This window comes from Pygocentrus nattereri, chromosome 26 (genome assembly GCF_015220715.1).
Source record: "Pygocentrus nattereri isolate fPygNat1 chromosome 26, fPygNat1.pri, whole genome shotgun sequence".
Taxonomy (NCBI): Eukaryota; Metazoa; Chordata; class Actinopteri; order Characiformes; family Serrasalmidae; genus Pygocentrus; species Pygocentrus nattereri.
Window position 1 is genome coordinate 11,266,282 of NC_051236.1, and position 14,774 is coordinate 11,281,055.

Here is a 14,774-nt window from a genome sequence, read left to right on the forward strand (position 1 = left end):
TGGTGCGAGATACCACAGAGCACCTTCAGAAGACCTGTACAGTTCATGCATTGGAGCTGTTTTGGAGGCAGGTGGAGGACCAACAGTATTTCAGAACTAAATAGGACATAAATAGGTCATAATGTTTTGACTAGTTGGTGTATATGTCTGCATGGACACTTCTTCTGTTGGTAAATATTGTTGTTCTATAAGTGCTGCCTTTTATGCAAATTGTCTCACATTTTTGATGAATAACTGGACTTGGGGTAAGGAGGAAAATTGTGTACATTTTATTTTCCACTAAGTGTTTAATGTTCTTTTTAATCAGTGCAAAAACATTTAAAATTGATATTAATATAGGACTCTTAGTTACTTACCTTCAAAACTTTCCTAGACTTTTTGATAGATTTTAAGTATTTATCTTTCTACTGCGTTCATTCACTAATTGAAAACTGGTATAAGGCTGAAACATTTTCTCCTAATCAGAATGCGCTTTCTTCCTCTCTTTGTTCACTTTGCTTAACTGGTCTTTAATTTTTACAGGGCCATGGTTTACAGATGTCTGTCCTGTCTCACACACTGAGAGCTCATATAATTTTGACACTGAATTACACATTTAATTTTTTTCCACATTTAATGATCTTTTTAATGTCAAAGTTAAAACAGTCCCTGGAGAGACTTGTATTTTAACTTGAATTTGACTTAGACTGGTAGCATGAAACGAATTCCTATAAAACTGCTCTTGCGTGATTTATTTAACGAATGGGAATTCTAAAGGGGTTGGCTGCACATTGTAGCCTCATTATAAACCTAGTTTTTATTGACGTATAATAGATTGTGCATATCATGTTGAAATGGGAGACGTTTTGGGATTTTTATTTGGGACTTTTTTATTTTTTTATTCGGGATTTTATGTGGACGTAGGCAAATCAGATTTTGAAAGTATGAGAAAATAATTTTGAGATGTATATGCATAAAATTGGAGAAATAAACGTGTAGATGACAAATGTATATGATAATAACGAAGACGGTCGTATGTCTGAGTCTGTATCATGTTATGCAGGCCTACGGTTTACCAAAACAAACATCTTTTTTAGTGACAACGATTTTCAGATACCGACAAAAGCTGTGATTGGCTCAGACACACGTCGATGCAGCGCCGCGCTATCGCATTTGATGGCTATTGGCTGAGAGAAAATCGGTTTGTTTTTAGACCAATCAGGTGAGAGGGTGTTTACTGGCTGTGGCAGGGCAGTTTAGCCGTGCTGAGCCGCCGAGGGTGACAAACCGCCCACTGCACGGATAAACAGGCGGGCAGCTTTAAAACAGAGCAGCCTTGCGTTTTAATATAATATCTGCCTTACTTGAAACTAAATGTTTGTATATTGGCCGCAGTACAGGGCCATAAACCTACGAGTAATGGGATAACTGTATGTAGGCGGTATTTAGGGACATAGTTAACGCTGACTAAACTGAATAACACGATTTGACTGAACGAGCTGGTTAGCCACGTTAGCCAAACTGAGCTAACGTTAGATTTTTGTTTGCTTGTTCTTCCATTTAATTATTTATTTTAGTCGTCTGTGTTCTGGATTTGGATACCTACACTCCGGCTAATAAAGAACTGTCAAGTGGCTATGTGGGTCCAATCACGCCGTAATAAGACGAGTTAAAGGCGTGAATGGGCGTGCGACTGTGTTGTGGCGACCACAGCGGGATGATGATGGCACCGAGGCGGCTAACGTTTCTGCTCATCATCGGGTTTGTGTGGGGTAAGTCCATCCTGCTGCACCCATCTGTTACTTTAATCCACAATCAGATTGCTGCCTATAGCCCGGAACATCGCCTAAACGTAATAGTGTGGTGTGTTTGATCCGATTGAGTTCGTGGCTCTAAGTTAGATTCCGAGATTGCGTCGTGTCGTATTAGCCAAAGGGGAATCGGCAGGTCGTGTAATTTGTGATGATGGAAGTTTGTGTCTCCATTCAAAACGCATTAGATGCTACAGGGCCACTGAGATCTCTGTGGCTAGATAGCTGCAACCGATAAGGTTGCTCCAAAAATGGCTTGATTTTTAAATTATTTTAAGATGTTGTTATTATAACACTCTTTGGAACAGTCAGTTTAAATCTATTCACACTCTACAACAGTCAAGCCTGAAAACCAGCTTTAAATATCCAAAAAGCATCATCATTGTGTAAATTTGTCAGACAGTGGCATCTACGTGGTTAAAACATAGACAGGATCCTTTTGGCACTTTATAGTGTTGCCTAATTGATCTTCACAAGGTCTTTGATGGACCAGAGTTAGATATTTTGCAAAGAACCAATGTTACGAATCTTCAGTAAAACCAGGACCTTTTTGGCAAACAGTCTTTATTATCAATTATTGGTAGGTTTGTGGGGATGGGGCACTATTGCTGTAAAGCCCAGGAGCAGCACAGGGTCTTAATCCGGCCCAGTTGCTGGCTTCACTCACCTGTTAAGCTGTTTTAACTCATATTTTTAACATTTAGGCCCAAGTTTCATTGAGTAAAAGCTTTCCAGGATTGCTTCTTCAACACGCCCAGTGGTGCTGTAATGAGCCTGTGTGATCCGCTTAAAGCCTGTTCCAGAGCTAGTGTGGGGGGAAGCGCCCACTTCAAACCCACCTCCTGAAACACCTGCCTCGTTTTTCAGGTTTTGCGTGTTGCGTCGGGGTGTGTCACCATGTCATCAAACTGCCATACAGTGAGGTGTGGCTGGGCCATGTGCCCAAATAAGGAGAAATAATTACAGTGTGTAGGTACGCTTAGCATCACCTCCGGAGCTGAGTCACAGGTAAAGGGAAGTTAAAGGATGTTTAGAATTGCACTATGGCTTATGATGAAGACACTCCAGGGAAGGGTATTTTAATAAGTAATGACTAACTCTCTCAAATTTTTTGACTTACTGTGTCAAAATAATGGCATAGAGTATTGTGATAATGGATTATTATCTCCAAATAATTACACACTTTTTAATTTATTTAATAACTTTTAATGCAGAATATCAAAATCCATACTAAGTCCGTATTAAATACAGTAATTTAATGTAATTGAAAATAGGTAATTCTTTCAAGATATAAAGTCACGGTCTTGAGATAAATTTGACGTACTTGCGCAACATATAGTGGGCTTCCATAGTATTCCCCTTACTGCCTGCAGTTTGAAATCATACTTGGCAGAATGAATTTACCCCATGGGATGCGTTCTTATCCATAGATTTGGGATTGGATTTTTTTTAATATACTCTTCAGTGTAGATTATACAGTTTTATACGTTTTGGAATCTACATTTCGTGCCTGATGAGATCCCGTAAGTTGAGGACATTGATAAACTGTCTTGACCCTGGTCCGATTTCCACAAGAACACAAAAAGTAGCTGGTCAACAATCTATACATACCGTGAGATGGGCTACATGAGTTCACTGCTCTGACATCATAGTTTCACAGTGCGGTCTGAGCACTAGGTAGTACTCAGATAAAGCTCTTTTATTCACATTGCACAGCAGACGCTTGTGTTGGGGGTTGGGCGGCCAAGCGGGGGGTGCCAAGTGTGGGGAAGGCATCAGCAGACAATGACCTTAAGCCCAGAGAAGCAGGCCGTGGGAATCCCCAAATGAAGTCCATATGATATATAAACTGTGACATTGAACACATTAGTAGAACAACAACCATATTCATGTAGATGACTGTTTTTCAGAGGGAAGGATCATGCCCTGCATGTCAAAAGTATATTTTTGCATCAAAGGGTGTAATTTACAACACTTTGTATTCATCAAATTGTCATTCTTGGTGCAAGAGCAGGTTTTGTCTAAATAATAATTTGACCGTTCTCCTTTCTAAACTGCTGTTAAAGTTACATACTGAAGCTCTTTTGGTCCAGAGGTTTCAAAGGTGGTTCAAACACCTGAAAGACTTGAGTGCTGACATCACAACAAAGGGATGTAGCAAAGCACTGTTGCAAATATTGCCACAAATATTTACCCTCAAAATAAACATGATTATTCATTGTTATTGAAAACCAAAGTAAACCTGGTCACGTTTTACTGAAGTGCAGCTTTTGTAGGGTGTGACTCTTACAAAAGCTTTTCATGACAACAGAACATAAACCTACATAAACATTTATAAAAGCTTATTCCAGCAACGTCAGGCCTTTGTGGGTTTTTATATAGCCTTTAGATGAAGTCTTATTTTGTTTATTAGGATAATCTATTTAGTGAACTTTTAAGGAAATATTGCCAATGCCGGTGCCATTCTAATCCCATGTTAACTATCCCACAGTATTTGTGTGCTTGTTAGATTATGAAAGGGTGGTGTCTTTGACCAGTAACAGTCTGATTGAGTTGTGCATTGTAAATGCCTGACTATGTGGGCTTCATGGATTGCCTGATGAAAACCAATTTGTTTTGTTCCACTTATTGATTGCTGAGGTGAATATGTAACTCTGTGACATATTTAATGTGGGGCATGTGCTCTCTCTCTCTCTCGTTCTCTCTCTCTCTCTCTCTCTCTCTCTCTCTCTCTCTCTCTCTCTCTCTCTCTCTCTCTCTCTCTCTCTCTCTCTCTCTCTCTCTCTCTCTCTCTCTCTCTCTCTCTCTCTCTCTCTCTCTCGTTGCTGTTTCTGTCACTATAATAGAGTCCCAGCTTGTTGTGTGTCGTGAGGTCACTCTTCCTACTGGTCCACTGTACCGCGTAGCAGGGTTCCCCCTGTCCCTGCCTTGCACCGTATCTGGCTTTGAGGGTCCACGGACACAGGATTTTGAGTGGTTCCTGTACAAAGAGGGTGCAGGTTCATTACAGATTGGGGTTGTATCCACTAGAGATCAGGGGTTTCCCTACACCCCGTTCCAGGGACGGGTTCGTTCAGGCGAGGTTCGAGTGGAGAGGGACTCTGGTGACCAAGCCAGGCTGGTAATTCAGAGGCTCCGCCCGGATGATCAGGGACGCTACGAGTGTTACACACCGAGCACCGACTCTCGATATCAAGGCAGTTACAGTGCCTCTGTGGTCGTCAAAGGTACCTTACTCACAGAAGCTGTTTGCACCTTCATCAACATGGAGCTCATATTAGCAACTTCACATTATAATACAATATGTATCATTCTACAAGCATCACACCATGACACAATATGATATGATGACAAAATTGGCAAAATACCAGCTCATTACACAGATATCCACCTATTCAGACTACAGCAGTTTACACCCACACATTTAAGCTGAAGTTATGAAAAGCGGTTCAGCCCAGAATGCTTTGTGAGGGACAGAGCAGAGCTCATTTCTGTATGCTAGTCTTAAGGGCACACCAACAAAACTATGTTTAATTCTAAGGGATAAAGGCAGAAAATGTTGGATATGGGCCCTTTAATATTCACTATGACTTTAAGTTTAGAAAATACAAGAATAATGAGTAAAAATCCTGGGGAGCTTTACAGAACTATGTTATAGGTGTGACTCACTCTGTAACATAGGTGTAGGTCACTCTAGAGCATGGGGAGGCAGAAGAATGATCTTTCTGCACTTAATGAACAAGACAGCAGCCCCAGAGGCAGTAGTCAATATTTGGGCACATTTGTATGTGTGGGAGAGTCTGTGCCTGTACAGTGCTCAGTGAATAGCAATATGTTCATGAACATGTACTGTGCACATACAGCACTGTAACATTATCCCTTTAGTTTAGTTTTTAAACAGTTCTAAAACACAAAGCAGTACTACAGCGACATAGCCAAAATGATCACTGCTAAGCGCTTATCCCAGCGTGCTACACTGCTGAACTACAGCCGCTAAACCAAGTCTGTGAAAGGTGACATCATCATGCCTTTTCAGTGATCATATCATGTTTGGTGTTCACTTGACCATATGCAAAAGCAGATATAAATACACCTAGGGTAATGAGATCACTCAAACTGCATCAAGAAGTGATCTGGCCGTTTATATTTGGTTTAATTCCAATACATTATAGATCCCTTTCAGAAATATTTTTGATCATGATGTGTTTACACATATAAGACATATCAGTGATATATTATGATTTATAGTACCTATACAGGTACAGGTGTTACAGGTGAATATACAGCATTATGGAATGAAGCGTTTCACTTGTTTACTGTTTCATGCAGTGATTCAGGACACACTGCTGATAACCCACTCTCGTATTCTGAGTGGCCAACCCGTCATGGAGGGGACAGAGCTTCAGCTTACGTGCGCCGCATCGGTCCAGTCAGCCCAACACACTCACGTGTCTGTCACGTTTGGGGTGCGAGGTAGCACGGATTCTGGATCTCTAGGCCACAACCTGAGAGAGATCATCTCCCTCGATCGTGAGCTGCGTGTGACTCCTGGCCGTGGTGGCTCTTACGAGAAGAGGTACACAGATGGAGAGATTACTCTGGAGAAGAAGAGTGGAGATGGAGGGAGGGACCTATACGTGATGAAGATGAGTGTTCTAGCCCCAGAGGATTCTGGTTCGTACTTCTGTGAGGCAGCACAATGGATCTTGGACCCATCCGGCCAATGGGAACGTATCGCTCAAAGGACCATGGAGCTGGGAAACCTCTCTGTCCAACCACTAGGTCAGATATTCCAACTCTTAGCCCTTCTAGTCTGTTTCTAACTGATGATAATAACTCAAGGCCGGTCAAGGGAGCTTAATAAAATCCACAAACAGTGCTAAGAGAAGTCTAGCAATTGTGTCTGAATGATAAATTTTGTTGTGATCACTTGTTAGAGTGTGAGTTGAGTGTAAAGGCAGTTGTTTTATTGTGCGAAATGTAAAACCCTTACAAAGCATTCAGTTAGAAACATAATCAGAAATACCTTGTTTTTAAAAATGCATGCTGCTTTCTGTAGACACATTTGCTTGTTTATCTTACTGGCTGAAGTTTGTTGATAAGCAGATTTGTACTTCTCTTTTAATGGTCTATTATTTTTGCTTTCAGGCTCCACATATAGTTAAATTTCAAAGAAAGATTATATCAAGATTAGGGTGGTTAGATATACAGTTACTGATTAAAAACACTCCACTTTAATTCTCATTCAGTTGTTCTGTAAAATGTGACCTCGAGGGAAATGTCAGTCTCTTTCAATGTTGCCAGGATCTTACAAGTAAAACAAGACTTAATGTACCTTGAAGCTATGGGCTAAACCAGAGATAATATAATAAGAGAAGGAGGCTGGTTCACTGGTTGAGAAGCGAATGTGAAAGCTTGTAACCCTCAACATGATATCTGTTTACAGGGAAAGCCCTGCCTTTCAGTGGAAAGAGCCAGTCGGCTTTCTGGTAAAGCTGCAGTAGGGAAAAGCCCTCCCTTGTTGTGTAGATATGTGCGTGGGCAGAAGACATAACAACCAGAAAAACATGTCTTTCAGGTTTTTGTTTTTGTTTTTTGTTTTTTTTTGTGGAAAAGCCACAGATTAGTTATGCAATTTTGTCAGATTTTACCCTAGATTTCAAATATGTTTTTGAAACAGTTACTTGGCTATCAGTTTAGCTCTTTTAGGTACCTCCCCATTTAAAAAGATAGGAGCCTGTTCTTGTTTAATTGAAAATGCTGTTTGGCTTGTTGCCAAGATGGCCACCAAGGGGACAACATTTTCTAATAAGGACTTTGGCTAAACCAGGTCAAGTGAAGTTGTCACTGCTAATCAGTGCACTTTTAAGCAAAATTTAGAGTTCATTGTGTTTCATACCTCCAATTTCATTATATTTCCAGTCTCTGCAGTACTAACCCATCATATTTTAGTGTTTTCCATTCTTTAACAAATCTGATTCAATTAATTAGCAATTTAACTAATTTGTTCTACATGAGTTGAAGTGAGCCTGTTAGTTTGAGCAAGGAAAATACCTAAAAGCATACATGCAACCTCAGCGCCTTTCAGGGAAATTTGTTGTTTTGAGTAATGAACAGGCCATTCACATGAAATCAAAATGAGATTTGAGTTTTTCATTTTGAGGAAGGGGAAATTTGCCAGCAAAAAATTCTAAGAGTAGCCTTTTCTGATCTTTTTTCTGCCAACCCACCAGAAAGTTCATGTTACAATCACTAAACCTTTCCTATGCTGTAAAAAAGATGCAACATTTTAGCTTAAAGTAAGTTTCCTGATTAACTTAAAATTTTCACTGAACTTCCAGTATTAAGGTAAAAGAAGAATAATTTGTGTTTTACTTTTGTTAACTTATTTTCTGAAATTCAATTAACTCAACATTTTATGTTAATGAGGTTACTTTTTTAAACTTTTTTTTTTTTGGCTGAAAAGTTGCGTAATTTTTGCAGTGTAGGAACAATGCTGGAAACCAATGGTTTCTGAACTTGTTACTTTTTTTTTCTTTCTTTTTTCTTTACTGTTCAGGAATTTTTCAAGTCTGTAAATGTGCAGCACAAGACTAAAAATCACTGCCGTCATTTATTCAGTTCCACATATTACAGTATTGCTGTACACTAACTGAGTAATAACTGTTTACACAGCGGACAGTCTATCCGTCAGCGTGGTGCCAGTTGGTGAAGTTTCTCTGCAGCCTGGTTCTCCTCTTAGCCTTACTTGCCAGGTGTTGGGTGCTGGTTGGTGGAACCGCTCGGCTCTTCTGGTCCAGTGGATGCGACGTGGACCATCAGGGGGCGTGGAGGTTGAGGTGGCCCGGATGGGGCCTGATGGGGTGGTGAGCTGGGGGGACGACACTAGCAGGGGAGGAGGGGGCAGCATGGAGAAGGAGGCTGATGGGAGGTTCTCCTTGAGGCGCTTTTCTGCCCATCCAGCAGATGCAGGAGTCTATCGCTGTGCTGTGAGTGTGTACGCCGGGCGACCCAGTCCAGAACCGTCCAGCCCTGCCACCCTCACTCAGAGGTCAGATGGAGTAACAGTCAGCCTCAGGAGTAAAGGTGAGTGGGTGCGGATACAAATAGCGAATTGTCCTGCATAATGTATGTGGAAATTGGGACCAAAGCAAGTCAACAAAGTACATTAGTGGTCAACAACTACAGTCACGAAAGAGAAGTCAGTGTTCATGTGACGCCTGCTGCCATTCCAACAGGTTGCAATACACTATAGGAAGAATTTGGAGAAATAGATCTCATGTTTCAATGTACCATAAAAGTAGAAACTGCTTGTTGCAAAGCCAGAACTTTGAATGATGGTGGTGCTTTGAGCAGGGCAAGGTGAGGGGAACTGCGCAGTACATAATGGTGCGATTAATCAGTCAGTTGGATAACTGGTAGGTTGTTAAATTATAAAATTTTCTCCACCCTAGTGTGAATTGAGAATTTAGAATCCTTGAGCAGAAGTCACTAATAGGTGGAACATGGTCCGAGTCCGGACCCATTCGCTGTCCTGTGTGGACCTGGGTTTATAACTGATGAAGTGTGGAGAATTATTTAATCTCGACAGGGTGATCCTATTTTAATCTGCAATACTTTTCTAGCCTTTACAGTATGGCTTTGGCGGCCCAGGAAACTCGCAGACCAATCACATGTGCTGTAAATATCACACATGATGCTCCTCAGCCAATCAGATCTGTGCATTGCAATGAGTACTGCGACTTGAGTGAGTGGCGCACACACAGAGGAATGAAGAGGCGAGAAACAGCAGTTAGAGAAGAAAGTGAACCAGATTATTTGTCATAACATGCTCTAAAAAGAGAGAACTGACAAATATTGTTGAAATATTACTGAAGGTGATTCAACAGTTAGTTGTTCACTACATAAGATGTTGATATAACTACTACTTCAGTATACAGTATATGGCACGGAATCATAATGCAAGTTAATATATATTATATAGCTATTATATATAGTAAGTTACATTATGATGTTCCAGACATTTGCTTAGGAAATCTTCTTTGACTGGACCTTATTGAATTTTAATTAAAGTCCTCTGCCCTAGAGAGTTTTTGTAAGACAGGTTCTGTTATTCTGTGTGTTTGCTCAGATGTCAGTGTATCGGCAGTAGTAGTTTTGCCACGGCGGCCGCTCCTGAAGCGCGGGAGCACTGTTACCTTGCTCTGCAACGTCTCTGTGATGACCACAGGCCCAGCCCAGGTGGAAGTGCAGTGGCTGCAAAGGAAAGAGGACCCTGATGAGAAAGAGGAGACACCGTCAGAGGACACCAAAGGCAGTGTCCTTGCCACTCTTACTTACGATGGAATGTCTCGTATCTACAGTAATGGAAGTGATTTAAGTGTCGACCGCATCTCTGCTGGGACCTACAGGCTGCGGATCTTCTCAGCACTTGAGGGAGATCAGGGATATTACCAGTGCCAGGCAGAGGTGTGGACGCAGGACCCCCATGGCGGCTGGTACAGCACAGGTACCAAGACGGAGTCAGCTATGGTGCGTGTGTACCTGTATGCACGAGGTAAGCTTCAAGAAATACCGTCATTAAAAGGAGAAAGGAAGAAAATGCCATGTGGTCTTGTGCTTTTTTTTTTTTTTATATCTTTCTTCCTTTTTCCACTTTAATTCAGTTCTTCCTCTTTCTTTGTTTAAAAATGTGTAGATGTAATTTTAGTTTCATTACCTCTGGTTGCTGTGTGTAAAATATTCAGACCAGATCTGTCGGTAGTGAAGAACTCTTTGACCATTCTTTTTTTTAATGATGATGTATGGAGTTTTTGAGAAATGTGGCCCTGTAGAAACTATAGATTGGCAATTCAAATCATTTGTGGTTGAGTAAGTCATTGAACGCTGTGAACAAAGCCTTTTGGTGCAAGCTTTGGTTACTGCATAAAAAAAGGTCACTGCATACCCTTAACAGTAGAAAAGCCAAAACGGTTACTGTGACTGCCTAAAAATTGTTTTTAAATGTAATAATTTGGACTAAATAAAACCCCAGTGTCTGCTGTTCCCAGATGTTTAGTGCATGTTTTATGCACTTTTATGCATGAGATTGGTAAGTATTTCTACTTGAGGCCAGTTATGGTCATTTTGACGTTTACATTTAGTGCTTAGTGTTTTGTTTCTGTGAGCTGCGATTCCAGTAAGTTGACATTTTTAACAGCGGCTATTCCATAGCCTACTTGCCTTATCTGAGTATTTATACCACAAAAGGCCATCGTTGTCATTTTTACGTTACACTGCATTGTGTCTACATGGGCTCTTTTTCCTGCTTTTCCAGTGACTCGGGGGTTTTAGCAGCTTTGTTCAGTAGCCTGCTTGCTTCATCTCATTTACCTCACAGAATATCTGGGGAAAAAAACTGGCAAATGGTTTTCAAAGTACAGGCTAGATCAGAGCAAAACAATAGTAGTAGAAAGGGAAAAGTCGGACAGATCAGGATATGGCAGAAAAAAACCAGCAAATATGTTTTGGTTGACTGCAGATATTTGGTAAACATGACACTTTATCTTGGCAAAGATGGTTGGTGAGCACTCGGTTGTGAATAGGAAAGAGTACGATTCTGAAGACGGTTGCCTTTGTTCTTTGTGGCCACATCTGAAAGTAATTTATCTGGAATACAGTGCTTTTCTTACAGAAAACACTGTTGTGGTGTGGTTTTCATTCCAGCAAAGCAAGAGTGCAGATCAGTTGTTGGAAGACCGAGACCCATTGATAAACAAGTTGAAAGAGCTCGTGCTTGTTTGTAATGAAAACTTGCAGCTATGCCGGCTCTTTGCGGATGAGGTTGGAGTCCCCTGGCTAGGACTGAACAATTTGAGCAAAACATCAAATTGTGATTTGTTCTGATCAATACTGTGACTGTAATTTGAATTATTGTGTGGTTGAGGGTTGGCAGCTTTACTGGTGATAGCAAGGGTAGCCTAGTAACGCTGACATGACAAGGATGTAATCATAACGTTTAGATTCAGATAGGATACATTTTGGGATTTTTAGTGTTGTCTCAGGAAACAAAATTAGTTTGAAATCACTGAGAGTAGTTTATTGGGTTGGGTGATTATGTAATGAAAAACTTAAAAGAAATCAGGGAAAATAAAAGCTGTTTGCTTCATTACATTTACTGAATGTCCTGAGTGTTTGGTTTCAGTAAAAATTCAAGCTAACCACCCCCAAAAGTGCTGAAAGGGATTTGACATTAGTTGCTTGGATGCAAGCAAAGTCTGTGAAAGTGGTTTATGTGTACTAGTGCATTATAATCATAAGCAGTGTGAACAATTCTGTCTCAGTACGTTTCTCTAGAACGGCTCATTTCACCATTTCAGAAAATGCCTCTGAATGGCTGTTTAGATCTTAATGGTAGCATTATGCAAAAATTCTGAAAGATTGGTGGAATTCCCCTTTGGTTCACCAGCATAAGCAGTGAGTATTATCATGAAGAGACAGCTTGAAAGCATTAATAAGTAAGGTCAGAATTACAGTGTAACGATCTGGAGTTTACATATATTTTCTCTCTCCTGTGCAGTTGCTGACCTTCTTCTTATACCGCTGGTGGTTGGAGTGTCCTCTGCGCTGTTTGTGGGAGTGGTTATCATTGCCACGGTAACCTGCTGCTTCATGAAGCGACTGGCCAGGCAGCGCTCTCAAATAAGGAAGTAGGAAATTAACCTACTTCCCTACAGAAGGTACTGTGAGGCCAGTTAAGGAATGATATGGACAACAAATGAAACCAGGTCTGTACTTCAACTGAGCAGCCAACTATACTGACTTCTGGTAGTAAACCTGAGTTAAAAAATTTTAAAGAAGACAGGAAATCATGGTTCTGCTTCTCCACTACCATAATCATCATTCTGACTGCCTGTGTGAGACACAGCTCTGTCATACCTGCACTGTTTCGCTCACATTATCACCACTCTGACTTTTGGATTAAATATTAACTCACACTAAGTGTGCACTAGCAGTGAGTGTGAGAAAAGGAGGTGATGTAGTGGGTAAGTATGTTTAGTAAACCCACACTCCTTTCACTGTTCACAGAAGGCCTAACCATGTTTGGTTACGAACATCAAGCTGTTGCCGATTGCACATGGGGCCAAATCTTAAGTCAGCACCTTACTGTGTTATTGTTTTGTTCCAAGGATGAACCACTTTGAAAAATGTTTTTATGTGTTTTCCATGTGTTCTGATATCTTAAGTCCTTCTTTTCATATAAGAAACATTTATAGAGTTCCTAATATAGCATGACAAATGTTTTACCATAGTTTTTATGGTATTTATGCAACTATCCAGACTGTTGCACTGAATTTTGTGAAGTTAAAGACAAGCCCTTCCAGGTACTTATTCATTTTCAGCCCACACACTGTTCATGAACTCTATCCAGTAATCAAGCAACTCCTTGATGGTAGAAACTAGCTTCTAGTGGGTGGAATAGACTAAATACTCTGTGTGGCAGCCCTGTTCTTTAGAAACACTGACGAATGCATCCAGACTACTATAGAGGTATAGTTAAGAGGTATAGAGGATGTGTAAAATAATCACAATAAGCTTGACCACCAGAATGCATGTCAACCACTTTTTTATAAGGGACGCTGAACATTCTGGTGCTGAAAAGTTGATGGCTGCTCCCCTCACACCGGGATAAAGGACTATTGGTATGTAAACATCACTTAAGCTGTCAGGAGACTCAGCTTGAAATGCAGGGACTCTACTTGAAATGCTGTTGCTCTCCACAACAGTTGAGCCAAATCAGACCAATGTTAAATAGTTGCCAAGCTTTTCGGCCAAGTCTGAAGGACGAGAGTGGGACAAGAACCAAAGCATTCCTTAAAAACTTTGTTTTTGGTCATTAATACATCCTTTTTGTTGAAACCCATGTTTTTTGAGTTTGTTTGTGTATTTTATTGGTTCAGTGGCTTGCCTGTATTGCACTGCTATTGATTTATTACTGTGAAATGAGTCTCCCTTACAGAAGGAAATTCTAAATTTCCTCCTTTGACTATATATGTTGTAGCCTGTAGGAATAAGGCTGATCATTGTGCGCCCACGTGCTTCCTTTTGGCTTACTGTTTTTGCTTTACTTTACATCTGGACTTAGCATTTGGGCTTAGCCACAGTGTTGTAGCTTAAAAAAGAGAAAGGGAAAGGGAGACTCAGTCCCTTGTTTGGAGTCACAGCATAATTTATTTGATTGCTGTGTTCGACTGCGATTTGCCAGGCTAACAGCCTCTCCTCTGATTATTAATGTGGTTGATATATTAGAAAAAAAACATTCTAAATAAAGCTGTTTTGTGCTGAAGCACTTATTTACAGTGTCTGGCTCACGAAAGCGGGTTTATCCTCTTACACAGCAGAGCCATGTGACTGAGAGTGGAATGGCCAAGTCAGTGAGAGTAACGCAGTATTCGCTGGCTCTTAATCCTAATGTTTACATTTCAGACACTCCACTCTCAGTGAATTTACCAGCCACTCTGCTGACTTCATACAGCTGTTCCACACAGCTCAGTGGCCATTTTGTTCTTGATTCCTACACTGGTACTATTACTGTCTGTTTCTGAGTATGGACGGACTAGGAGACAGTCTCTAAGCTAACCCATAAAAGTGCTTTAGGTTCAGATGTAATTTGAGTTGACGGTACACAATTTAATACTGTACTGTACTGTATTTTCCTTTGTTTTGTTTATTTGAATGTGAATTGTTACTATAACTATTAGACTGCCAATATTCATGTTTTCAAAGCTCTGTGTGGTCATTCTGTGTGTTCAGGAGTTGCCCACGATCCACTGCATTTTGACTGTGCAAGTACTGACAGTGAATTGTGATCATGAATAAATAATCTATGAAAACGAGGCATGTCTCAAAGGATCAGTGAATCAGTTATTGAGGATATAAAATATTGATGTCAATGTATTAAGCACTGAATAATGTTAAAACTTTAGTTACATGCTTTTCATTTGA

The 14,774-nt window shown here is 40.5% G+C and overlaps 1 protein-coding gene across 1 annotated transcript; it reads left to right on the forward strand.

Moving 5' to 3' along the window:
• Window positions 1-1,241: 1,241 nt before the first annotated feature.
• igsf8 (immunoglobulin superfamily, member 8) lies at window positions 1,242-14,681 on the forward strand. The gene is made up of 6 exons (XM_017705218.2): window positions 1,242-1,751; window positions 4,637-5,017; window positions 6,120-6,572; window positions 8,466-8,876; window positions 9,922-10,347; window positions 12,349-14,681. Exons 1-6 carry the CDS (start codon window positions 1,661-1,663, stop codon window positions 12,480-12,482), a joined length of 1,896 nt encoding a protein of 631 aa, XP_017560707.1. The 5' UTR covers window positions 1,242-1,660; the 3' UTR covers window positions 12,483-14,681.
• The last annotated feature ends 93 nt before the right edge of the window (window positions 14,682-14,774 follow it).

Excerpts from the sequence above, each read along its gene's own strand:
- igsf8 (XM_017705218.2), top strand. The coding sequence starts at position 1,661 with ATGGGCGTGCGACTGTGTTGTGGCGACCACAGCGGGATGATGATGGCA. Across the intron at positions 1,752-4,636 it reads CATCATCGGGTTTGTGTGGG|AGTCCCAGCTTGTTGTGTGT; the intron begins GTAAGTCCATCC and ends TCACTATAATAG. Across the intron at positions 10,348-12,348 it reads TGTGTACCTGTATGCACGAG|TTGCTGACCTTCTTCTTATA; the intron begins GTAAGCTTCAAG and ends TCTCCTGTGCAG.